At 35.7% G+C, this 26,544-nt stretch overlaps 2 protein-coding genes and 1 long non-coding RNA gene across 12 annotated transcripts; all 3 read right to left on the reverse strand.

The window, feature by feature from the left end:
- Window positions 1-180: 180 nt before the first annotated feature.
- LOC137740189 (uncharacterized) lies at window positions 181-7,458 on the reverse strand. Its single transcript, XM_068480015.2, has 4 exons — window positions 7,095-7,458; window positions 6,263-7,007; window positions 508-3,533; window positions 181-408 (listed from the first exon to the last, which is right to left on the reverse strand). The coding sequence occupies exons 1-3, from the start codon at window positions 7,124-7,126 to the stop codon at window positions 510-512; spliced, it is 3,801 nt and encodes a 1,266-aa protein (XP_068336116.2). The 5' UTR covers window positions 7,127-7,458; the 3' UTR covers window positions 181-408; window positions 508-509.
- Window positions 7,459-10,712: 3,254 nt separating this feature from the next.
- Window positions 10,713-13,902, reverse strand: LOC148694197 (uncharacterized). 4 transcript variants are annotated; one of them, XR_015966261.1, is made up of 4 exons: window positions 12,676-13,902; window positions 11,604-11,708; window positions 11,177-11,260; window positions 10,713-10,878 (listed from the first exon to the last, which is right to left on the reverse strand). It is a non-coding gene; the product is annotated as an uncharacterized LOC148694197 (long non-coding RNA). The 4 variants fall into 4 exon arrangements; XR_015966260.1 differs by having other exon boundaries at window positions 10,713-10,980; XR_015966259.1 differs by lacking the exon at window positions 10,713-10,878 and having other exon boundaries at window positions 11,067-11,260; window positions 12,676-12,737; window positions 13,612-13,902.
- A 52-nt stretch (window positions 13,903-13,954) lies between these two features.
- LOC137707842 (uncharacterized) lies at window positions 13,955-17,026 on the reverse strand. 7 transcript variants are annotated; one of them, XR_015966315.1, is made up of 6 exons: window positions 16,963-17,026; window positions 16,134-16,237; window positions 15,397-15,442; window positions 14,667-14,814; window positions 14,502-14,570; window positions 14,057-14,122 (listed from the first exon to the last, which is right to left on the reverse strand). XR_015966315.1 is itself a non-coding variant. In XM_088699640.1 (5 exons), exons 1-5 carry the CDS (start codon window positions 16,251-16,253, stop codon window positions 13,982-13,984), a joined length of 417 nt encoding a protein of 138 aa, XP_088555766.1. In that variant the 5' UTR covers window positions 16,254-16,621; the 3' UTR covers window positions 13,955-13,981. The 7 variants fall into 7 exon arrangements, 4 of the variants coding, with proteins under 4 accessions (XP_088555766.1, XP_088555765.1, XP_088555767.1 ...); XM_088699640.1 differs by lacking the exons at window positions 14,057-14,122; window positions 16,963-17,026 and adding an exon at window positions 13,955-14,034 and having other exon boundaries at window positions 14,667-14,795; window positions 16,134-16,621; XM_088699639.1 differs by lacking the exons at window positions 14,057-14,122; window positions 16,963-17,026 and adding an exon at window positions 13,961-14,037 and having other exon boundaries at window positions 14,667-14,795; window positions 16,134-16,621.
- Window positions 17,027-26,544: the final 9,518 nt, after the last annotated feature.

Raw genomic sequence — 26,544 nt, forward strand, 5'->3', positions numbered from 1 at the left:
GGGACTAGAATTTTCGCACTTCGAAAATTACATAGGAAATTATTATTAGCACTCTAAAAATCTTATTTTACACTCCAAACTTGTGATGAGTATAGAATGAGATTTTTGAAGTGCCAATAACACTTTCCCTTATACTCAAGAAAACAAGAATCTTAACTTCGGCCGGCAAAAACAAAAAAATAATAATAAAATTGTAAGATAAAGCATATAAGCTAAAATGTCATATTTTACAGATCCGGCAATGTGGAGATCGTAACATGGCTTAAGAAATAGATGTGAAAATACATAAGTTTTCGACAGTTAATTTGGCAAGTGTTACTGCAAGCGCAACAACCTGAAATCCTATGAACAATGCTGCTTCTGGCATTCATGCATGAACATTCTTGTATCCTGGCCTAAGCAGTGAACCTGTGGCATTCACAAAATGTGATGTTTATAAGCATCTGACACCAAAAAACAAAAAATGATGCGGCGGAAAGGAACATATATCCATTTAAGAAGACTTACTTCTAAAACCTGTAAATCTTTGTTGTTTTCTTCTGAGGTTGTGGTTCTCTGAAACCATTAGTTACTGCAACAAAGGGGATTGTTGAACGGATTGACCTGGAGTTATCCTGATCCACATTTGGAGTCGGTTTTATGATGTGTTTTGCTCCTGCACAAAGTTTAATGGGGCCTGTAGTTCTCACAACGCTGTCCATTTTGGAAGACTCAACTCCAAAGGTTTTGAATCCATCCTCTTGAAGGTCGTGTTGGCTGCAATCCAAATCGCTTGTTTTCTTCCAACTGGAGTCAAGGTCAAGTGCTCTCAAATTAGACTGCATTTCATCTAAAATGTTCCCTCTTGACGATCCTGCAGCAGCACTCAACTTTTCTTGTGTTTCTAAGCGCAACATGTTGGCAGCCTTTGTTGAATCTACAGCTTTCACTGCTAGTCTCTTGGTTTTTTTGAAGGGATATGGGTCTTTGATACTGAAAGATTTTGTTTTTAATCTGTCTTTGATCTTGATTCTGTTTCTGTCCATGTCGGTGCCAGATGTTGGTTGTAGATTTACTCCTTGAACAGCTAGAGCAAGAGGAGGCATAACTGTAGTCGCCTGAGTAGGTACATTCTCCCTCACTTGTGAATGAGAGGTCATGAAATTGCAAGGATAAGAAATTTCCGACGAATGATGCTCGTTAAAAAAGTTAGCTCTCGGCATAATATGCTGATGGTGTCTGCTATCCACATTTGGAAAGGATTGAGAAGCTGCATTTGGGGGGTTTACCTGCAGTGTTGCATGTAACAACCAAGGCGGCATGCCCATAGAGGAGCTCTGAAACCATGATGACTCCACATTATTGTCTCTACATTCAGGATTCAGGAAAGGGAAGCCGAATGATGATTTTGCAAAATGAGGTGGATTCTGCTTGTAATTGAGTTCAGCAGGTCTTAAAACCCCATGCCCACAGGTACTAGGAGGAGCAGATAATATCGGTAGTTGAGAGCCAAACTGTAGGGATTGTAGAGATTCAGCTCCAGACATGAATTGCTCTCGGAATTTAGGTGCCCCATTAAACATTGCAGGTGAAGTGGGCATCTGAGCAAAACGGATCAAATTAGAACTTGGACTTCTGTTGGCGGTAAGGCAGCCATTTTCAAACATGGAATGGCTTTGCCAGTTGCGGTAAGCGTGGGGAAATCTGGACTCTGGAGCTTTCATCATTAAATTTTGCTGCGGGGCATGTTCTCTGTGAATTTCAAACGACTGTGCGGCAGGTTCTTTCAACTTCCCCGATGCTGTGCATGGAAACCAGTTATGCTGGAAATTCCTGTTCAACGACAGAGTATCCAAGGCAGTACTTGAAGGACAATGCTCTGCTATAATTTCCTTATCCGTCCACAATGTTCCATCCTCAAACCCTTGAATCTCTCTGCTACTTTTACCAATTGCCACATCTTTTCCCATTAACCGCATTGTTGGTTGATTCACACCCAATGGTGTGTAGCCTGAATTTTCCTTAGAGATCATTCCACCTATCTTTTGGTTCTTCACCTGGTCAAATTGTCCGCGTCCACTGATAGAGACATTCATCAGGTTCTGGTCTGAAACAAGAGGGTGAAAAGAGTGGCTGCTTCCGCTCTCAAAATCAAACTGATGTATATCTGCTCTTTGAGTACTTTGCAAGTAAGTAGCACCAAACAAATCTCGAATATGTGACCTAGGATTCTGTTTAACACAATTCTGCATAGGAAAGAAGTTCAACTGATCATTTGGAAGTTCTCTTTCCGAAAAATGTTTGTTGCATGCAGTCGAACAATCTCCTGTATTTGTTACATGGGTAAAATTCTGTGTCGGTAAGCTACTGATACTTGTCAAGTGCGTAAAATTCTGTGTAGGCAAGCCATTGGAGGACCCTGGTGTAGCATTCGACTTCCTCAACTGGATTAGCTCACCATGTGAATTGAGAGGCAAGCCAACAAAGTCCTCTTCTGCACACCTTTCCCTATTTGTAACCGTTCTTTGTTTCCACTTCGGAAAGGGATATGAGCCACCCATCAAGTCCATGGGTGGACATAATAATTGGGAGTGCAGACCACAATCGCTGAATTTATCGATTTCAGATTGTGACAGGAATGGAAACCTCCCCTTTGCTTTCTCATTGAAAATGAAACTAGATGAAGAAGGGACAGGAAATGCTCCTGTATTTTCCCTTGAACTCATTGCAGATACTCCTTGCGTAGGATGTACGACACGATCAATCATCTTTCCACTGGGCTCAAAATCTCTGGAAACAGTAGCTCCTTTAGTACTTACACGGCATTCTTCTAGAGCAAATATCGGTCTTGGAAAGCAAGAATCTGCAGGTCTATGTGTGGGGGGTAGGTAGCCTTGGTCGAACATCCTCAAATTATTATCTTCAGCCGCAAAACTACTTGAAGGCACAGATTTATCTGGCATTTGATTTACTTTTTCTTGATGAGTCATATGTGGCCTCAGAAAACTTGGAATATCGACATGATCAGGAATTATAGGCAATTCCTTCCTTCTGATTACACTGCAAGACTCAGTTCCAATATCTGTGTCAATTGAAACATCATTTTTTCTTCTGTGTACCTCCATGGGGGCTGCTTCTTTATTACTGTCAGAAGACTGGTCCTTCTCAGATGAACTAGCGAAGGAATTGGAATTATTCTCAAAGGAAGACAATCCATTATTCCTCGGACTAAGTTTGTGATCCGTCCCAGAAAATTTAACATGCCTTTCTGAATGTTGAATACCACAAGGATTTGATTGACTATCACTTTGCATGCCGCAATAAGTGGAGTTCTGCCCACAAACATCATGATTCTTGAGAATGCTGTGAACGGCAAACACTGGTTTTTTATGCTTTGGAAACGATTTGTATGTTTGAACAACTTTTCGCTTCTTTGCAGATAAACATTTGATATTTGGTGTCCTTGCAGAATCCCAAATATCCGGTGCAAACTTCTTATTCAGCTTTTTGGCATAATTGGCTGAACTTTGCAATTTAAGTTTGCAAGAATGGTCCTGATTCATACAAGAAAGTCATTACACCGTCGCATTCAAATTCTTAAAACAAAACAAGAAAATTTACATAAATCTATATCGTTGGTTCAGTAAAACTTTGTATTGATCATAGTTAATTAAGCATTAGAAAATATTTTATTTAGCTACAATATCAGTATGTATTAATTGGATTAAAAGCACTCTTAAGTGCAAAGGGAATTTCTAAATCAACAAGTATTCTAGACTGCCAAATCATAAGCTCACTTAAAGCTATTGATTATCCGACAATCCATTGTACTATCTATGATGAATAGACCAATAGTATGTCCTTCTGTCAAAAAAGAAAAGAAAAAAAAAAAGAAATTCCAGCAGAAATATACTAGCGTAATGTGAAACACTTTTTGCATCCTTTTTGCATAAATGCCAATACCAAACAAGAAGAAGATAAATAAAACACCCCAGCCGAAGTTTGTGCTTAGCAACAGTTAATACTTACTCTCTCAGACCAAAAACTTTAATATTCAACTGCCGATTGATAGTTTCCATCAAATAGATCCATCACCCGATTACAACTTGAAGTCATTCTACCATATATCCAGATAAAGCAGTCCCGGGATTTAGCTGCATTGCAAGTAAGATGAAATTTATCCTACTTCGTAACAAAGGCTTGTAACTTGTCTGATCACATATATACCTCTCTATCTTGTCCAAACAATTTAGCTGATTCAAGAAACATCTATTATAGCTTATTAGATCATATTGCAACTAATACAGCTTCCCCGAGATTGTTCTTGTCCAAACAATTTGTCTCTCAATCGAAACATTCACATTAAACCTTTTAATGGACATAGCTCATTCATGAAAGATCGGTTCAGATTCTCCATGCTTCTCTTGAAAGAGTCTGTTTAACTAAAGGATTTAGGGTAAGAGAATGATTGTAGGAACCAATGACATCGCACAGCTAGGTAAGACTTCATGTGTGATTGTTTCAGACCGCAAGATCAAAGTGACCATTGTTGCTTCAATTTTAGAATTCTTAGATAGTTATTATTCTGCAGAAAGGAATCCATCGTCTTTATCTTTGAACAATTAGACCAACCTTGCGTAGTACTGAAATATCATTCTTTAATATGTCTATCATTTTTTTGAACTATCAGCCATGCCACAAAGGTTGTTCAGACCGAGAAGTTAAAGGCATGATATACAAGGACAAACACCCATTCAATCTCTCTTTCTTAACTGAATCCAAGATTTCAAGACACAATATCCAGCCAAAAAGCTAACATGTGCAGAATAAACTCCACTTGACCAGATAACATCCATACGATAAAGATGTTTCACCTTTCGACTCACATTCTTGTGATGATATGATGACAGAAGAATGAAAATCACCAGGCATGCATTATCTCCAAGCTCTTCCTTCACTTAATGGAATTATCCTTCCAAACGATTTGTAAAAGATCCCACTACCACTAGACATAAAATGCCATCCTGAAGGCATATAAGTCTAGCATTCATAATTCCACTAATCTACGACATTCAGATAAATTGAATCAAATACCACTGCTCATTTGATCGCTGATTCAATGTATGATCGATTATCTCTTAAATGTTTGATCGATTATATCCTCAATGCATGTGATCCAATTACAAACCAGCATATGGATCTAGCATATAATTGCTTGACCAAACCCCGACTGAATAGCTGGAGTAAGATCCCAAAACAGTCCTCCATAACTGCTGCAACCATTCAAACACCATACATATACACAGTGATACATATACTGAAATCTCTTGTTTCAGAAGTTGATCATGTGGACCCGAATAGTCTTAACTTCCCAGTACTGATATATAGCTAGCAAGTCTTGGGCATTCATAGTCTTCCAAACCATATCAGACCAAGAAGCAGACAAGATCCATTATTCTAGATATTCCAAGGTCAAGGATATCTAATTAATCCCCAAAGCCAATCAGAAGATCCAAATTTAATCAAGGACAGACACAAATAATGCACTGCCAATCTCTTGCAACAACCAAGATCACACAAATTAAAAAACAGTACTACTGCATGCCCATCCGTATCGCATGATTTCCCGATGATCAGAAACCCGTTCACCATACGTATAAAGTTATTAATTTCATCAGCAACCATCTTTGTAAAACTTCGTAAGTGGATATATAGCTAGTAGAGCTCTCAAAAATTATTACCACATTTTAATAAGCAACATAATTATACAGACGCCCACTTCTTTCTAAATCTAATATCCAGTCAATCTAATTTGATCGAAATCGGAGCATATTTTCTTCCCAAAGAGATTAGTACTCAAACAGTGTGTGTCTGTGCGTGTGGGGGGGAACATCATCATTAGTGTAGCTAGGATTATATACTTGCTAAACCAAGGACAAAGAAAATCGTCCACCCTATAAAATCCCTTTTTCTGCTGAATCCGTACCGTACAGCTGGATCACCACCCTCTCCCATCCATAACCCGATGAATTTTTTTGGACAATCCATAACCCCGTAAGAACACATAAAACACAAGGTACAATCACAACAAACGCACTCGCTCCCCTCAAACTAATTCCATAGTTTTCTCCCAGCTTTTTTACCAGTATAATTTTATGCACAAAGTAATCAAACTAACACTACAGTAATCAACTTCAACAACAATCTTATTATATAATCATAAAAAACACACACAACCCAACTGTTTAATCAATATTTTGTGGTATGAAAGTTGATCACATACCTTGTTTGCAATTAACCCATCATTCTTCATCATCTTAATAATCTTCTTCTTCTTGTTGTTCTCCTCCTCCAATAACATAACCCTTTTTTCCTTTTTCCTTTTCTTTACTTTCTTTGTTGCCTTTAAAACACTGCCACTCTCACCCAACACCTTACAATTATCATCTCCATCAACGTCATCTCTTTCACAGAGATCTTCTTTTTCATGCGTTTGAATCTGCGGCGCCACCGCGAATATTTCCGCAATAGATCTCTTCTTGGGAGCTTTCGATTTTGCCTTCCTCATCTGCCTCCTCCGCTCCTCCCTCGACGCAAGACAACCATCGATATGGGCGTTCACACCGTTCACGGTAGCCGCCTCAAAATCTTTACAAACTGGACAAACCAACGACGATAAGTCGTCGTCAGACGATTTCAGGGTCTCCTCGCTCTCAGCCGCACCATCACCATCAGCAGCGGCAACCTCGTCAAGTCGTTGTTCGACAGCAGTGAATTCGATGTCGTTTCTGGGGATATCTGAGCTTTCTTTGTTGACAAGAGTTAGTACCTCTTGGTTTTTGTTGGATCTTTTCAAGCGGTGGAGCTCGTGGGACCACCAGTTGAACTTGGTCACGGTCATCGGAGGAAGCAACGCCGCCGCTTCTGCTTCCTTTTTCTTCTTCGTATCTTCGTCGTCGTGGTTGTCCGCAACCGCGAAGGGATAACATTTCAGCACGTCCACGGTTCGCATCTTCGCCGCATATTCTCTACAAAAACACAAGAACAAATTTTTAAGAGCGGCAAAAAACAAAGCAAAGAAAAGTTGCTAAATTTGAGGTAGCAAGCAAGCTTACCGGATGGAGAAGCCATCAAACGCAACAGCCATGGTCGTTTTGATTGGAAGAAGATGTTCTTTGAAGGAGAACAAGAAGGGGAAATGAGGAGAAGGGTTGTAGGTAGAAGCTATAGAGAATCAATAGCTTTAGAGGATAGAGATAGAGAGAGAAAGGAAGAGAGAGGAGAGAAAGCTGGATATATTGTTTTCTCTCCTGCTTTCACTTTTCTTTCGGTTTGTGCGTGTAATGGATTATTATTTTTTATTTTTCCCGCTCGAGAGAGGGAAGGACTGAAGGAAAAGCGCGGACAGCAGCAGGCAGACTGAAAACTGAAGAGCAGTAGTGTACTACTCATGGGCCGAAGAGGTCGTGGTATTTCTCTGTCTTCTATCTCTCTCTCTCTCTCTCTCGAGCAGGAGCACTTTGCTTTGCTTCCCCCTTATTTATGACTGACAGAGACCTGACAGACCCCTACCCAAAATGCTAAAGTGACCCCAGACAATTATGAGAGATTTTTAAATATGATCGGTATACAGAAATGATATATCACGTGTTATATTTAAAAAATATAATATATTATTAAAATATTAATAATTAAAAAAATAAAATTTTTCATTACTTTTAAAAAGACATATAATGTACTATCTATGTTCTCATCACAATAAAAAATTTCTCTTCAACTACCATCTCTCTATGTCACCCCCATCCCCCACACACTGACCTATATTTATATTTAGTTTATATTCTCTTTTTTAATATATATATATATTATCGAGAAATGTTCTCCTGATCATGTTAACATCAAATCTAAAAATGAATGAAAAAATGGGTGATGCTATAAACACATTTATTTGTCTTTACATATTTTTTTTAATTTTTAAATATTAGATCAAATAAATTTAAAAAATATCAAAAAAATAAAAATTAATAAAGTGAATGTAGAAGGTAAAAATAGGTAAGTTGATCGCACAACTTAATAAAATAAGATTTATATGTTGACTTGATCTCTTCACCCTCAATTTTCTTTATATAAAACTTGTCATTGGTCATCATATTATTTAAATATGATATAGTATTATAGTCTGATAATATTCTTTTTTATTTATAAGTGAGAAGTTTTAGGTTTAAATTTAGTAGATAGCGAATTCGATACCAAATTAGGTTGTTCATTATACGGCCTAGCCTAACTCCTCCTCCTTTTAGTGTAAACTATATCATTCTACTCATAGAAAAAAAATTCCTATTATTTAAATAGAAAAGTTTTTTTTTTTAACAAACGATATTATCTACACTAAGGAAAGACGGTGACCCTAGTCTCATAATGAGCTAGCAATAATGTAGTTTAAATTCGCATTTGGCGAGAATTGAATATAAGACCTCTAACTTACAAGTGAAGAGGAATACCACTAAACCATAGTACTAAGTGGCAATAGAAAAGTTCATTTTAATTCTTCAAAAAAATGAGTTTTAGACTATAACCTTGTGTAAATTGTAACATCCCACATCGCCCAGGGGAGTGATCCTTAAATGTATATTCCCATCCCTACCTAGCACGAGGCCTTTTGGGAGCTCACTGGCTTCGGGTTCCATGGGAACTCCGAAGTTAAGCGAGTAGTGCGCGAGAGCATTCCCAGGATGGGTGACCCACTGGGAAGTTCTCGTGTGAGTTCCCAAAAACAAAACCGTGAGGGTGTGGTCGGGGCCCAAAGCGGACAATATCGTGCTACGGTGGTGGAGCGGGCCCGAGAAGTGATTAGCCCCGGGCCGGGATGTGCAATTTGGTATCAGAGCCTAACCCTGGCCTTGCGTGTGCCGACGAGGACGTCGGGCCCTAAGGGGGATGGATTGTAACATCCCACATCGCCCAGGGGAGTGATCCTTAAATGTACATTCTCATCCCTACCTAGCACGAGGCATTTTGGGAGCTCACTGGCTTCGGGTTCCGTAGGAACTCCGAAGTTAAGCGAGAAGGGGGCTAGAGCAATCCCATGATGGGTGACCCACTGGGAAGTTGCTCGTGAGTTCCCAAAAACAAAACCGTGAGGGAATGGTAAGCTCAAAGCGGACAATATCGTGCTACAGTGGTGGAGCGGGCCCGGGAAGTGATTCGCCCCGGGCCGGGATGTGACATAAATTAAAATCCAATTTTCTCGTCCCTAATGTATTTAATCATCTCATTTATTAATTATATTTTGATATTTTATTTCTCTTTTTCTTCCTATTTTTAATGTATTAATTTCATTTAAATTTAATTTCCATTTCATTCATAATAATATATTTGATGTCTACATTTAGGTAAACTAATTTTTTTTGTTTTATAATAAATTTGGATACAATTTGTTTGTTCTTCATTTAGGTACATTAATTCATTTGGTATATTTTGGTATATCCATCAATACAAATATATAGGTACATTAATTCTAATATAATGCATTTCAATACGTATATTTTGGTACACACATTTCGGTATTGACATTTAGGTATATTAATTCAATATAATATATTCCAGTACATACATTTCATTTCGTACATTTTGTTACATACATTTTGGTATTAACATATACACGTGGAACACTATGTGGACTCATTGCTCAACATAATTTTTTTAGCCAATTTCCCCATGCTGTTAGTTTTTCATTAATTCCATCCAAATTTTTGTTAAATGGAAGGATGTGCACAACATGTGAAGGTAGTTTAGTCGCTTTGTTCTTTAAAATAATTGAAAACCCTAGATTTCTAAAATGTTAACCTATGCAAATTTGTGTAATTCTATAGCTTTTGTGCCTGAAGGTCTAGCGAAGTGACACTTTTGTCTTCAAAGCAGAGTCACGTGGTGTGCACTTGATAAGAGTTAACATTAATTTGGATAGAATCTATGGAAAACTAGCAGTAAGGGAGAAATTGGCCCAAAAAATTAGTTTAAGTCCTTGATTTTCCTATTGAGAATTTTTAAGGGGAAATCGAAACCTAAGTGAAAGTTTAGAGGGGGGATCGGCAGTTTGGCCTATATAATAATGATAGGTAACTTATTTGCTTATGTTTATGTGAAATTAGAAATTTATTTGGATGCTTTAAACTAGATGCGTTTTTGTCTAGTAAATAAGAGTTGTAAGGGCCTATCTCTAAAGAATTTTATATATTACTTATAAAAATAAAGAACATTTTGGTATTATGTGGAAAGTTAGTATGATATTGTTAAGTGAAATAAATTACTTATGATAGTATGTGATTGACATGTTGATATAGTGCATTGTATTTAAACTATGCGTGCATTTACCATTAATATCTAAACCCTAAATTTGAACCTTAACTTTATCATTATGTTTCCTAACAAAAAAAAAATGGCATTGTGTGTTAAATTCATAACATGCGCGAATTCGTTACATTACTTGTTACTATATATAAGTGCTCAACTGATTAATAAATTAATACGACATTAATTATTTGTTTGGGTATACTTCACAAAGTAATTCTATAATCCGAGCGTTCATTTTTTGGGTCCTCATTTAGAGATCATGCATGCTAGCAAAAAGTTACTAAAATAAAAAATTATTGTTTACCCCTTTAGTCATTACTAGCAAGGATGCCCGCGCGTTGCTGCGGGAATGAAAATTGTATAACACGTATAGAAGTTCTAAAAAAATTATATACGTATATACAGTTGACAATACTATTTACATACATGTGCAAATTTATTTACAACTCTATCAACAATAAGGAACAAAATAGGTGTCCATGGGCGAAATGAAGTTTATGGTTGTAAATTGTCATATTCCATACATGTCAAACTTCATTTAGGAAACTGAAACCATAAAGAATAAAGTGATAAACACGCAAAACAGTTCACAATATGAAACCGTTGCTTCACTAAATAAGCAGTACCAACAAAATCATGCTTGTTTTGCTGCAAAAGAATAAAGTAGAGAAAGGGAAACAAAATATTTATTTGTTGTTTTATTATATGTGGAAAAAACTTGGAAGGAGAAGCGATAGTGAAAAGATCATATTTATTTCAAATTTTTAGACAGAAAAATAGTACAGAAACCAACAATGAAGGCACATTCTGAGAAAGTATTGATGAAACCACACGGTACACATACCTGCTTAAACCTTTCCTCCTTTTGCTCAGCCTGTCTTTGGAGTAGATTAGACAAAGGGAAAAATTGTGTTGCGCAGTTTAGAACCTGATATAACAAAAGCATAACATAAAAAAAAATAAAAAAAAATAAAAAATTCCAGAACCTGAAGTGCCTTTTGAAAGCTTGGTCCTACTTTGAAAATCTACAAAGGGAAAACTTGTAAACCCAAATTAAAGCTTCTTCTCTTACTCTAAAGAAAAATGGAAACTTTATATGGAAAAAAATTGAAATTCTGTGTAATCAAAAGTGGATCAAAACTCTAAATAGATTATCTTAACGTGTAGGAGATCGTTGTTAGAATTTGAAAACAATTGAAACTTCATTTTAAAACACAGACTTAATCAATTGATTTATATTTAAATGGAAAGAAAGTAGTGGTTAGTTTTACCTATTGTTTGTTTAGTGCCGCTCAATTTCCAATTTGTATTAAAAGCTTGAATTTTTACTTTCCTTCCATTCCCCTGTGCATAATAGTCCAGTAGCTCTTGTTTACCTACAACAAATTGAAAACCATTTGGGGAAAATAACTAAGCCTTTTGTTATTAGATTCTTGGTAGGCAAAGCAAGAAATTTACACACAACAAAACTATTAAAACTTTAAAACCCAATTCCCAAATTAGGTTCTCGACTGGCTAATGATCATATTGGATATAAATTATCATCCCGAACATTGCAATGCTTGATTTTATTTATTTATTTATTTTTTTTTTTTGGAACATTCTAGTTAATCATTATTTAACTGAAGAATACAATTCGTAGAACAATAATTAGCAGATAAAACTAAAGGGAACAAAATACCAAAATTTGCAGTTAACAACATAGAGCTAAGTGAAAAATACAAAAAATAAGGATAGGAAGGCAACCAAAATGTGACTCTTACCTGGGTTTGGTTATGCTTCTATCAACTGCTGCCCTTAACTAACGAAATAAGCAATCTCTTAACGTAGCACATTTAGTCATCAATCCCTTACACACACACACAAAGATATTATGTATTACATTCTAATTTTTCTTTACTTACATTTTCATTCTATTTCTTCAAGTGTGTAAACTTACACTAATTCTCCATAATTTTCAGTCAATTCCATTGTAATTAAAATAATTATTGAGTATATACGCACTTATAAACACAAAAAATTCAGTTTTCCATACGAAAGCACATACGTCAAATCAATGTTCCTACTGTATTCATTTAATTAAATTATACCTCTAATTTATAACCTTTTTATTTCGCTTCATCTGCAGCTAAAACCAAAATTTAGACAGTCCCCAATATAATTCTATCAAATACCAGATAGCAACACCATGTAAAAGTTATATTGGGTGTCCACACCCACACTTATACTTTACAAATAAATTTGAACTTTGAATCACTTGGGCTTCAAAAATATTTGCACATAAATTTGAAAGAAGATGAATAAATTAAAGAAAAATCATATCTACTGGCAATTCAGACTGACCTAGAGTTGCTATCGAGCTCTGCCGAAGACAACTCTGCACTGTTGACAAAGTCTAGAACAACCTGGAAATTTAAAGAGATCAAATTTAAAGCCAAATAAGCAATCATTTACTGAAAATCTTCACAAAAAGTGCTAGTTTCACAAATAAATGAAACCCAGATTAAATTTCTTGATTAAAACTAAGAACTTCTAAGCTTAAGAAAACCCATGAATCCAACCATAAAAAATATGCAAACTTTCACACTGGCAAACCATTCATAAACCAAAAATGGTATCTTAAACAAAACACATGAATCCAACTCAAAAAAGCTCAAATTTAAAACAACCAACACAAATAAAATATCAAACATGGTTCATTGTCTCTCTTCGCATTTTAAATCACGTAGTGTTGCCCAATATATTATCGTATTAACATTTCACATACTCATGCATTAGATAAAAAATTATATCTATGTTAAAATTACATGGACTGCTTTATCATGGTTTAAGAAAGCAACCACAAATCTTAGTATCTACATGTTCCTCAAATTATCTAAAATACTAAAGCAAAACCCTCACTTCTCACTACATGTTTAAGATACATGAAACCATACAAACCTCTTCACCATTCACCAATACCACTGGTGCTCAAAAACCAAAAGAAAAAAAAAATCATTAAATAAGATGGCTACTAACCAAAGCATCCTTTGAACAAATTAAGAAATTCAAATAAAATTAAACACTCAGAAAAAAAAAGAAACACAAAAAAAATATGCATGAATTGTCAAGGAAATCAAGATACTAATAAATACAAAGATAAGTTTGAATTGTTAATCAAATAAATAAATAAGACAAAGCATTTCCAAATTATGTCTGATGAGTTAATGCTATGTGATTGCCCTGGATTCGTCTTTCCATCCTTTTCAAGCCATGAGATGATTGCTTCTGGTGTATTACCAAGAATATGGAGGCTGCGCTGATAGTGGCCAATTGAGTTCCAAGACATGTTATTGAAGCGGTTTGCAGGATTGATCTGCCCAAACCCAAATCCTATGAAATCGATAACGAAGAAACAAAGAATAAAAGGAAAAATGTATTATAGCATACTATGTCCTGCTTCATACATATTTAACCCTTCAATTAAACACATTTCCTTTTCATCAAAATTAGCATGAATATAATAGTGCTTCCAGCAGAAAATAAAAGGAAAAAATGACAACCGAAAAAAATTGACAACCCAAGACATAAGTTTAGAACAGGCCAAACAATGACAACCCAACAAAACCAATTGACTGTAAGTTCAGAAACCTTTACCTGTGCTTCCCTTTTACATGCTGCTATAGTGTTTATTTTTCCTTTTCGATTTAGAAATCTGCAATTCTGCTATAGAAAATGAGAGAATTGAATTACATATATTTTAGAATGACATTCCACCCCCTCCTGCCAATATCCTTTTAGAATGACATTCCTACCCATTTGCAAAACAAATTACAAACAAATCATAAGAGTATCTTCATTCAGAAAACCTGACTTCTAAACATGTCAATGTCCAAAATTCTCCCATTTTCAACATGCATTTTTCAAGAAGAGACATACACTGGCACACATACAATGAAAATCATATGAAAAAAAGAGCCAAGAAATCACATAAAAGTATCAATCTTTGAAATTTTATTTTCCTTTCCCCCATCACAGCCAAAAAATAAAGGGTAAGTCTACAAATATCAATTTTCATGCCACAAATTTGTGATACATTACAATCTAAAATCACACACATACATCATGCATACACATACATCAGAGGAAAGGAAGCAAATATTTTCAACAAACGCGATGTAATTCCTTACCTGAGAAAGGTTTGGCCCGGTGATGTGTACTATCCAAACTTTGCACATCCAGAAAGTGAAAAATATGACCTACCAAGGAAATCAGAGCATGCATGTGTTAGGTTTATCATTTGTCTGTCAAACTGTGCAGTAGAGACCAAAATCAAAGATATTGGTGTGTTTTACCTTTGAATTTTCCAGTTTCTAGACTGATTTGCAGTGGCGGACTGCATACGAAGTTGCAGGCCTCCTTGATTTTCTTTTGCTTAGCAGGAGAAAATGAGGCTCTGGGTTTATTAGGGAGATGATCGAAGCCTATGGAAAACTTATACAACTACAAAATGGAAAATTTGAGAATAACAAACAGTATTAGGCATAAAAACAGACTAAAATGTAGAATCAATCCAGAAACTGGTAATGCCTTATTCAAGGGTTAAAAGGGGAGTTAAACTGATTGAAATACAAATAGACACTACTCGTGACATGATTAGGGCTAACGAATATGATCAATCATTCTAACATTCTTCCTAGGTTATCCAATCTAGATGACGAAAATGGCTAATTTTGTTGACCAATTAACCGGATTAGCTAACACTTCCTAAAGAGATATTCTTCATGCTTCACATCTCTTAACTGGACCTGTAATAGAATTCTAGCATAGTATCCCAAATGGTATTGAATTGGATGACGAAAATGTCGAACTTCTAAATAGCTCATCGTATACTTGTGATTTGTGAATGAAGGTTTTGGATTGTTTTGTATTCATGAATAACGATCATATGCTTGATAATTATCATGCTAAGAAATTACCAATCACATATTTAAAATCTAGGCACAAAAGTTTTAGAAAGATAAATAAAAAATCCATATAACTAAATAGGCTTTGAATATGCTATCAGGGCACATGATTATATACCTAAAAATGGCAACGAACCAGCTTCTTCCTCCCACGACCCAACTTTCTGAAATTTCAAAAGAAAATAAATCCATTAGCAATTGAGAGAAATTTGACATATATACAAATCAAAAAGCAGAGGAGCAGAAGGTTCAAATCCTAATTTCAGAAGCATGTTACCTAGGAACATAACATACTAAGCAGCAAACTCTAAGCAAAGTTAACTTGTTTAGGGTAATAACAGATTATTCATTAAAAGAAATCCTTTTTCGTAGACATGTAACTATAATATTAACAACGATCACAAATACGAATGAAATGTTTACTTTGTTTGAATTAATCCAAAAGACACGATTTTATCATGTCAGACATGCTAATGAAAACCCCTTTTAAAGAAGTCAAAATGAAATGCAATCAACTATAAATCCGTGATCAATGTGAACTGAAAAATGAGTAAACCTAGTGACATGCAGGACAGAGACCTAATACTGTTAAATACACTGCAGAAAGTCCGAAAAAAATCTTGTTGCAGGCACAAATCAGTTAAAGAGTTCAAAGATAAGCGAGCTTGCTTAGAAGAGAATTATCTTTACACCCCGAGTACAAAACAAAAGCAAACCAGAATTGTTTTGCTTCTTCAAGCAGTACATAGAAATGCATTTAAGTTAGACCAAATCCAGATTAAAGCAAGTGTTCCAGCAAAAGGATTCTAAAAGATTATTAATATGACTATAGAATGGAGAAATAATAATACATACTATTCCATTGCCAATGGCTGACGTATTTGATATTAACAGATCTTGGTTTCTTTGAACAGATTTGCAGCTTGCTTGTAAGAGTTTTTGTCCAATGACAATACTTTCTGTAATCAGAACCATATAAATCCACAGAAACTAAAATCAAGAAACGACAACATAAACAAAAAAATAAATTCAAAGAGTAAATAGAAGTACAGTTTATAAACTAAACTTTACAAACAAAATGACATTTACAATAAGAAAGAACAAAACAATAAACTCGATCACAATCGAAAGGGGGCAAAGAGTGGCAACCTTGCACAATTCCATATAAGAATACAAACTAAAGGTCATATATCAAACAACTTTGAAATTGAAACATAATATAAAAGTATTTCTTGTACATGCAACCAACATGCCTCTAGAAAATTAAAGACAAATTGAAAATCAACTGTTCGTATCGAGATGTTCGATCAAATTGAAGAAAATTCACAGCAAAATGGAAAATGAAAATATCAACTCACTGAAAGCCCACAAAAAAAACCCAAAAAAACAAAAAAAAAGAAAAGAAGAAGAAAACTGACCTTAAAACAAAGAACAATACACAGAACAGAGAGATGCATCCCCAAAATGAGAGAAAATGACAGAAAACGAAATAAATAAAGGAACCCCCACAACTTGACCTAACAGTGCAACAAAATCCGGAAATAATTCACAGCAAAAGGGCTGAAATGATGACAATCTATGCTAACAGTAATGAATCCAATAAAAAATGGAACTTAGCTTTCGAAATCCAGCCACTCATCCGACACGCAAAAGGGAGAATAGAGAGAGAGAGAGATCGAAGTACCGTTAGTTAAAGAGTGGACGGCGTCGATTCTCAGAGCACAATAATCCCTGAAGATCTCTTCCGCCCTACTTTTGATGGTCGTATCTGAGTTCATTTGTGGGTGTCGGCGACTTGCAACGAAGGTGGATCCACGAAATGGAGGTTGGTTCGTGGGCAGGAGGAAAATTCGATATGGGTTCGTGTGGAGGTGCATCGGTGATTGTTGAACGGATTTAACTGAGATGATGAAGAGGAATGGGGTGAGCAGCGCTGGGGCTAGGTTGAGAGAAATGGGAGAGAGAAGTCTCTCGAATTTGAGAGAAATAAGAGAGAAACAGTGCTAGGGTTGTAGGAAATGAGCTCACAGAGTGAGAAAAGGAAAGGATGGGCGATTTGATGGATGGTTATCGACAGAGTCGGGAGAGAGAAAGAGGGAGAGAAAAGGCGGTGGCAATTTTGTAAATAAAGTGAAATTCGGCTCAAACACACGGACACAATTACCCCCTAACTTTTAAGAAATACCTTCCCAACCCAGCCCAGATCTGATGGTTTTTGTTGTAAATAGCGTGAAATCGAGGGGCAAACAATTGACTGTAGCCCAATGAACAGTCAATTGCTCCCTAGTTTTAGAATAGATAATTGTGAACATTTCATTGTTTGTCAACAACAAAGCTTGTAACATATATGTCTGTAATCACTAATTATGTTCAAGCCCTAAATTTTGAAGTAATAGTTTTTTAATTATTTTTTCAAGTAGAAGGGATTAAATGGATTGGTTATAATAGATTAGGTTAAATTTCGTTTATGACTAATTCATCTTCTACCTTTAACTTAAATAAAATTTAAAAATAGACATTCTTCAATCCAGCCTAATCCTAAATACCAAATTTGACAACCCGTCCCTAAAAATTATGGTTTTTATAATTTTAATATGTGAAATTACGGAATTTCCCTATGGCCAAAGCGTGATTTTTCGAGGACGTATGTGATTCTCGTATATTTTGTCATGTTTCTTGACATATTCAGATAGAGCTCGGTCTTACGGACGCGTAGGCACAAGTAGAAGTGAATCTGAAGTTACGGTTAAAGTTTTATTGAGTTACGAACCCGAAAGTATTTGGAATGAATCACTATTTTAATTATCTTACACTATATTTTTATTATTACTAAAGGATTTATATGCCATTGGTGGGTGTGGCTGGGAAAAAGGAGGAAAACAGAAAAGAAAGAAAACGGGGGAAGAATAAGAGGGAACAGGAGAAAAAAAAAAAAGGAGGGAGTTGGACGAATAGGGAGAGGAGAGAGGGTAGGATGGGCCAATCAGAAACGAAAGAAAGGAGGGGAAAGGAGAGAAGATGAAGGGGGGAGACATGGGTTGGTCCATGCAAACCTTCGGACCCAACCCGTTCCGACAATTTTCCGGCCAATTTCAGCCATTCTTCCGGTGAACCATGTCACCTAACCACTGGGAAAACATTCCCATTGTTCCCTCTACCTATTACACCCAAAATTGAAGATGTTTGGCTTTGATTTCATAGAATCCAAATCGTAGGGGCCGACGGCACCGTGACTCCAATCCACCAAACTTGAAATGTTTTCATGCAATTAACACCACCAATAGACTTCCCTTAAGGCCTAGAACAATGCCCAATCCTTGGTTAGAGCATCGGAGTTGAATTGATGACGAATCAAGAACACCCATTTCTAGGGTTTCCGGCGGGTTCGAGGCAAATTGGACTTAGCCACAAGTATAAGGTTTGCTCTACTCTTTGAGATCTTCATTTCTGTGATTTTTGAGAATTTTTAGAAATAGTTGAGTTTTCCGGCGAACCGGGGCGGCTGATCTCCACCCGCAGCGGCGCATGGCCAAGAAGCCGACATTGTGTTTTTATGCGAACCTGTTATTCTAATTATGCTTTTGAGACCTAATTGCTATGGTTTGAATTTTAATGCGATTGTAGTATATGTTGGATTAAATGAATATATTCAGATTTGGTTTGAATTCTGGATATGTGAACTATGAATGGCTTGATCCCTGTTTAGGGTACACAGGTAGTCTAACGAGACTTTAGATGCAACCATACAATATTTGAGGCAAAAGCTTTGTTTGGGAAATTAAGCAATATAAAGGAATTGGTGAAAATGTGAGTTTTAACTTTATGATTTGTTGGTTAAATGTGGTCATAAAACAGTGTGTAAGGAATAGAGAAATTGAAGTAAGGAATCGTAAGTATTGATAGTTAGTTAAGCTAGTGTTTAGTTGGGCTTGTCGCCGATAATTATTCCCGAAAATAAATAGTTCGGGAGTAGGGCGTTATAGATTGTGTATTTTACGCCACATTGTGTGCGTGTGTGTGTGTGTGTATTTGAAAGCACTACGATATGGTTAAGTTTTGGATTGCATCATGGCATTTTCATGGGTATATTGTTGCGCATAATTATTGTGAATGTTTTGAAGTACAAAGGTGAACACAGGACGCACAGGTAAGTTTAGGTGAGTATATGTTATGAAATGTGAAATGCATGGTTATGATTACATTTTGTTTGAAATGATTGAGTTATGGCATGACTATATTTATGTTTTAAGCAACTCCGACATTTTCGTACAGGTTGCAATGATAGGCAACTCCGACATTGTCGTACAAGTTGCATGTGAGTCATACAGGTCACTATAGGTGACTCGGACTTACGTGCTAGCATTGATTAATGAGATATGGGTGAGTCGTACAGGCCACTATAGGTGACTCCGACTTACGTGCTAGCATTGATTGATGAGATATGGGTGAGTCGTACATGTCACTATAGGTGACTCCGGCTTACGTGCTAGCATGAATTATTAAGCACCTGATTATTTATATTGCTGATGAGATGTTGTATCATGGTATACTTCTAGATTTACTAATAGTATACAATTGATTTCATCTTTATACGTAGTATGATTTTCTGTGAAATTATACAGGTTTTACGGCGAGGGTTTATTACTTTTGATAAGTGAATGGTTTTTTAAAAGCTTTGTTTTCGCCCACTCACATTTTCTATTTTGCACCCCTTAAGGTTCTAGTAGTAAAGTTTCCGTATCGATGAGGATTCGTGGCACTTCCCAATACAGGTGGCTTCTTATGATGGTATAATCGTTATCTTACCATACTGTACTCTACTTATACTCTGTATCACGTGTGTATGTCTCCATACCCGCTCACCGGCACTTCTAGGTTTAAATTTATTCATAGTTTACACATTATCATACTTTATGGCTTCATCACCTTTTAAGTGTCGGCCAACACAGCTTGATTCGGAGTCCTAGTGGACATTCCGGGACGGGGTGTGTCACCAAAGCGTGGCATATAGTGTTATATGTTATGTTTTTTTATTGAAATGTTGAGTATGGTGAGACTTCAATAAAAAATTTGCACGGCACTAGTTGCTCAGTTGATTAAGAACATTAATTTTCTCTCTCAAGATTCTGATTTCAATTTCCTGCTCATATGAAAAATAGAAATAAGAGGATATCATTTTAATTAACAATGAGTCTTACAAATCCTTTTCATTGTAACTCCTTGGACGGTGTGATAAGAGTCTAAAAGAATAAGGAAAATGTTAACCATTGCTATTAAAAAAGTAGTGCACACCACCTCCACCACCCATATTCGATTATTCTTGGAGCCATATGCAACAAGGATTCTGCTACATACGCAGGCAAAAGCAAAACTCAACGCAACACAAGTTGAAAGGCATCGCGTGAACATACGACTGTACTTAAGTTGGTCACTAATTAAGCGCTAAGTTAATTTGTTCATTCTAATTTTCTTTTCTGTTTTTACTTTTTGGTTTCCAAAGGGGGCCAACATAAACAATTAATTTCAATTTTCTTGTCAATACCTTTGGGACACCCTTGTCCATAAGTTAATAAGTACATATATGTAAGTGACATATGGACCACGATTACCTAAGTACAATTTTGAACCTCATAATATTTCAAATAGTTAAAGAACACTGATTTTTGGTACTATAGGTGTCTTAAGTACGATTTTTGTAAATGACCAGCTTGATACTAATTTATTTTGACTAACTCAATATATAATAACTTGACTCTAAGTTAACAATATTTACTTCCCACCTGATATTTTAAGTTCATATTTTCTCTCCTTTAACATCACTTAGGTAAAAAGCAACTTATAGTAGTTATGAGACAAGTCCCCTTGGACGTGAATTAACTTCTGTTAGCTGTGTGGACCTTTAGACCTTGAGGTGAAGGCCAGGCACTACTCAATTTACATCACCCTCCCCCTTAACAATATGTATGGACCACATTTGCATACAAGTTTATTTAAGTCTAGCCACATCGACGGTATACTGGTCCCCTAGACTTCAAAAATTTGTAACTTCTAGCTATTTATACCAAGAAAAAATTACTAATTATAACTTTCAGCTTCTTATATAGTTAGCTAGTTTCATCTTCTACTAGTTAGATGAAGGTTTTAAAAGATGTTAGGTGCTAAGTAGATCAAAGTTCTATATAACTTTTAGTTTTTTTTTTTTGTAGAAGACCGAGTTAGATTGATCATGCAGCACTCCACATGTTAACATATCTTTATATATAGGGAACTCTATTTTCTTTGACGTACCAAATAATGCATGCATGTTCAAAGTGATATTCACAACTTTTTTTTCTTCATTATACCTCTTCTTCTTCTTCTTGTTTTTGTTTTTTTTTTTGTTTTTTTGTTTTTTTTTTTTTTTTGACTTCACTTGAATGTCACGCATTCATACAGTGGTGGAAATACACCGATATCTAAAGTCCCTCAAGTTATATTTATGCAGCACTATATATATTGGAAAGTCTTATTAACACTCTAAAAATCTCATTCTACACTCCTCACAAATGTATTTTTCTTTCCAAATATAAAAAATTTGGAGTGTAGAATGAGATTTTTGAAGTTCAATATCAATTCCCTATATATTATAGTACATATATTTGGTGAGTAGATTAACTACCCCCATTCACGTCCTTTGTAGCATAATTTAATTGGCACATCTTGAGAATCTTGTTGCTACCTACAACCAAGAAAAGGAATAAGCATGTTAGATATTGTCACACGAATCAAGAGCTACATGATGTAGAAATATGTGCAAGTTAAATTTAGAAGATGAATTAGAATTTCAAGTGTTTAGGATTTATTGGCACATTCCCATGGTTGGAGGCTGTCGGACCATGCAATGGCATGGACCTCTCACGTGTCCTCTCAGAGCTTGGAGACGATATCACCATCATCTTCAGATCTAGCAGAACATGCAAGTCCGGGTCTCAATATGTCTACAACACCATGGACATTCCCTAATCATCTTAAATAAGCATGACTCTGCCAATAAGCTATAAAGAAGGTTCCAAGCCCTAGCTCGAGTCTAACTAAGAGAATCCAGGTCTGAATAGTATGAACGTGATCCTCATATCTTATTTGAGAACTATACGGCTTGAGAGTAATATCCACTCATGGATTCTCAAGATACACCTCAAAATGGATATAAGCATCGGTCATTCTAAACCCTAGAGCTGAGATACAAACTTTATAACTCTTTCCCTGAGTTCATTCAACAATACCAATCGAACACTAACTTGAATGTCGGGGAATCTTTGACCGACAGCACAATGGTGCTCCTCAAAAGCTCTTCCTTGTTCGCAGGTTGTTCAAGTTCGCACCGGGAGTCTGCAAATTGTGTTCTAATAATTAGTACTATATCAATATTTTACATTAATAATGAGTTGAATAGTAGGGTTTTGCCATTGCCAACAGAAGATGCATCATGCATGTATCTGTGACAAAGTTAATTCCAATATAAGGCACGGGAATAAAGTGAGTAAATGGTTTCGACTCGTTGGATAGTCATTGGAAGTACGATTAAAGATCTGAGAGGTTGCAAGCAAACAATGATGGTGACCGTTGATATTTTTATACCCCATTTTTAATGCACGTATGCTTATGCTGTTATGCATGGAAGCATGCATGATAATGTAAAATGTTCATGCATACATGGGTAAAATACTCATGCATGCACGGAGATGTATGTTCATGCAACCATGTATGATGGACATGTATGCATTCGAGGGGAAGTAGGATTTTCTTCCCTCATCTTTTCATCCCCTTCTATCTCCTTCTCGCACATTTTCTTATTTTATCTTTCTCTTGTCATAAAAAATTAATATAAGATGTTGACATAATTTAACCGTAATCATTCAAATATGAGAAGATTAAAAAAAAAAAAAAAAATCTTACTTCATTCAAGATTCAAGGGACGATGGAGACAGGGCGCTCCGCTCCACTGAGGGAGGTGTCATAGGCCCCAGCTACCAGAAACATGTGTCCCATGGATAAAGACACAAATTGTGCCAGACATTAAAATACAAGAGTAAATAAATACTGTTCGCTTGCCTACTGAACAAAATGAGAAAAATACAAACAGCACAGCGTGTAATATAGTTTGAAACAACAACAGAGTGCAATTAGGGGTAGTTCGGGTCAGAATCCCAAACTGAAAAGCACAAACCAAATTCTCAAACATATCCAACTGGCCACATAAGTCTTAGACCTAATTTAAAATTAAATATAAAAAATATGCTTTGGTTTGGGATTATCGAAGAAGGCATATGGGATCTCTATTCCCGTATCGAACTTTTTGAAAACGGCTAGAGATTTTCGGTTCGGTTCGAAATTTTCAGTATGTTTTTTTCCACCCCTAAGAATGATAAATGAGATACTATATATTTTCGACCACCCCCTCCCAATTCATATGACAAACACGTGTCAGATCTGTTACACTATTTTCAATATTGCAAAAATATCAACGGAAGTGATAAGGTTGTGTAGTATATATGTATCAATGTTTAATATCCATCCGTGTATACTATATGATATATTTATATAATTTTTTCTGTTTTCAAAAGAAGGCAACGAACTAATTAATTAGCTCATCTATATAAGTTTTTCCATTTTTAATATGCAATGTTTCTACGTGCATAGGTGTGATCATTTCATTTTTCTTTATTTGGATACATAATAAGTATATTGTTCATAATTGGTTCTCATTTCTTTTGTTTACTCGTCTTTTTTAGAAATTTATCTAGGGGCATGAGCAATAAACAGTAATTGTTACCTACGAGATCAAATCTTCTGCATCTAGAAACCAATTAGACCACTAGATGAAAGACAATGGATAATTGGATAGAAGCTCTAACTGGCTCGGTCCTTCTCGGAGGAGATTCTTTTTTAGAGCCTCAGAAATTCATCGGGCTCTAAAATAAACTATATCTATCATATTAAAATATGCATATAAGAGCAAGTTCATCCTAACAAATCCTTTTGCAATTGGGTGATTTAATACCCCTACTCCAACAAAAATAGAGAAGGATTCTCTACCCTCCTATTCTCATTCTCTTTCTTCCCCTCCTCTCAAACATTGTTTTTTATCTTATTATTTCTATAAAAAAAATTAATATAAAATATTAACGTGACTTAACCCGTAACCGTTCAAATATAAGAATATAAAAAGGTAGATAGATTAAGAGGGTAGACAATCTTCCTCCAACAAAAAAAATTGTTCCAGCCCACCCAAATCCTTCATGATATTCGGTGGGCCCAACTCCCCCAAACTCAGCAATCGGGCCATTCTTGCCCGCCTCTATGCATCATGCTGACGTCCATGACAAAAAAACTTGCAGGCGAGGGTGCAACGACAAGAGGCGGTGGTCGAGGGAGGAGTCCGCCTTCTCTGTAGTCGAGAAATTCGGCTTAGAAGATGAAGTGGAGGTACGGACGGAGAGAAAGAAGGACGACGCGAGTCGAGGGACAGAGACGGACCAAGGAATGGACGGACGGAAAGAAAGGAACAAGAAAAAGGAGAGGGGGGGGGACGGACGGAGAGAGAGCTGCAACCAGCCTCGCGTACTAAGACCCGTCGCCGGTGAGCGCGAAGTCGAGGGAAGAGGAGGAGGGAGAGACTTGGACATAGGAATCGAGGAAGAGACTTGATGGTTTCAGACAAAAATATGATATTTTTACTATAAAATAATATTAAACCTTTTTATTATTTTTTAATGTGAATTGTCGGGATAAATTATTTACGAACTTGAAATGCTCTCAGGTGATTACTGTTTACTATGACAAGAATTGTCAGACAAGGATTGCATGTCCTCTCATTGCTTTGCTGTTTGTGTGATCATTGTTAAGTCACATCAATATTTTATATTACTATTTATTTTTATCTTATTATCTTTATAAAAAAAACAATATAAATTTTAAGGTGGCTTAACCGTGATCACACAAAACAGAAGGGTACAGGAGACAAGGATTGTCTGCCCTCCTGTTTGTGTGGTCACGGTTAAGTTAAGTCAACATTTTATATTATTATTCATTTTTATCTAATTATCTTTATAAAAAAAATAACCCGCGCAATTATCGCTTTAAAGAGTTGAATTGCCCTATAAAAGAGAGGTTTCCCTATCTAGTTAAGGCTAGCTTTTACTTTCCGATTGATTAATTAAGTTCCTCATGTAGCTAGGCTTTAGGATATGCAAATGAGAAAGAATGTAATATATATATATATATTACTTAGGCTTATAGGATTTGGTTATTTCTTTACTAATTAACTTAATTGTTACTTGGTGCAAAAAGCCACCAGATATCTCATATCGCTAGTACAGTGAAAACCTCATAAATTGAAAATTTAATAATGTTTTGGACTCTCATGGCATGCATGTGACAGATTAATGTAATCACATGATTCACTTGATATGAAACTGGAGAGCCACATAAACCCTTACTTTGTCTTTTGGTAAGTATCAAACAAAAGATCATTAAGCGGAAGTATTGAGAGGTTCACTATTATTAGGGATAGGCTAGTTTTGTATTGTTATGTTTAAAAAAAAAAAAAAAATGTTTTTGCTGTGTTGTAAGAATAAATAGCAGTAAAATAAAATTGTTCTGTGTTTCATAAACTTCTTTTTTGTAAAAGTGTTTTTAATTAAAAAAAATGTTTGAGTATTTAGTAAACTTTTATATAAATTGTTTTGGATATGTTAAATAACTAAAAATGATATAGTATTTAATGTGATATAATAATTATCAAAGACAATAATGTAGGAGTAAAAATTGTAATTTTGTAAAACATATGAAGGTATACTTGCCATTTGAAAAGCTCATTAAATGAGCATTGATTACTATACTTTGAAAAAAAATAAAACACTTCTTTTAAAAGGATGGTAAACCTTGCTTCTGCTTTACTATGCTTTTCTACTTTCATTGACAGCAGTTTTTTAAAAGAATACTCTATTTTTTTTTTTTTTACCCAAACACATTTAATGTTCTGAATTTTTTAATAAGTTGTTTTTTTTAAATTTTTTTATTAAAGCACCACAATCTCAAACGAACCCTTAGACTCCCAGAGCCATTGGCCATGCGGTACTCAACATCCTGACCCTACAAATTAACTTTCCTTAATCCTTATCGAGATACCCTAATGAGAAAGACTTAGCTCCTTAACGATCGGGTAGAAATTCTTCCTTAAAATATTTTATGGTTTACTCACAAGATTTCATGTTTATGATCGGAA

This window comes from Pyrus communis, chromosome 9 (genome assembly GCF_041283825.1).
Source record: "Pyrus communis isolate YQ-2024b chromosome 9, ASM4128382v1, whole genome shotgun sequence".
In the NCBI taxonomy this organism is placed as follows: domain Eukaryota; kingdom Viridiplantae; phylum Streptophyta; class Magnoliopsida; order Rosales; family Rosaceae; genus Pyrus; species Pyrus communis.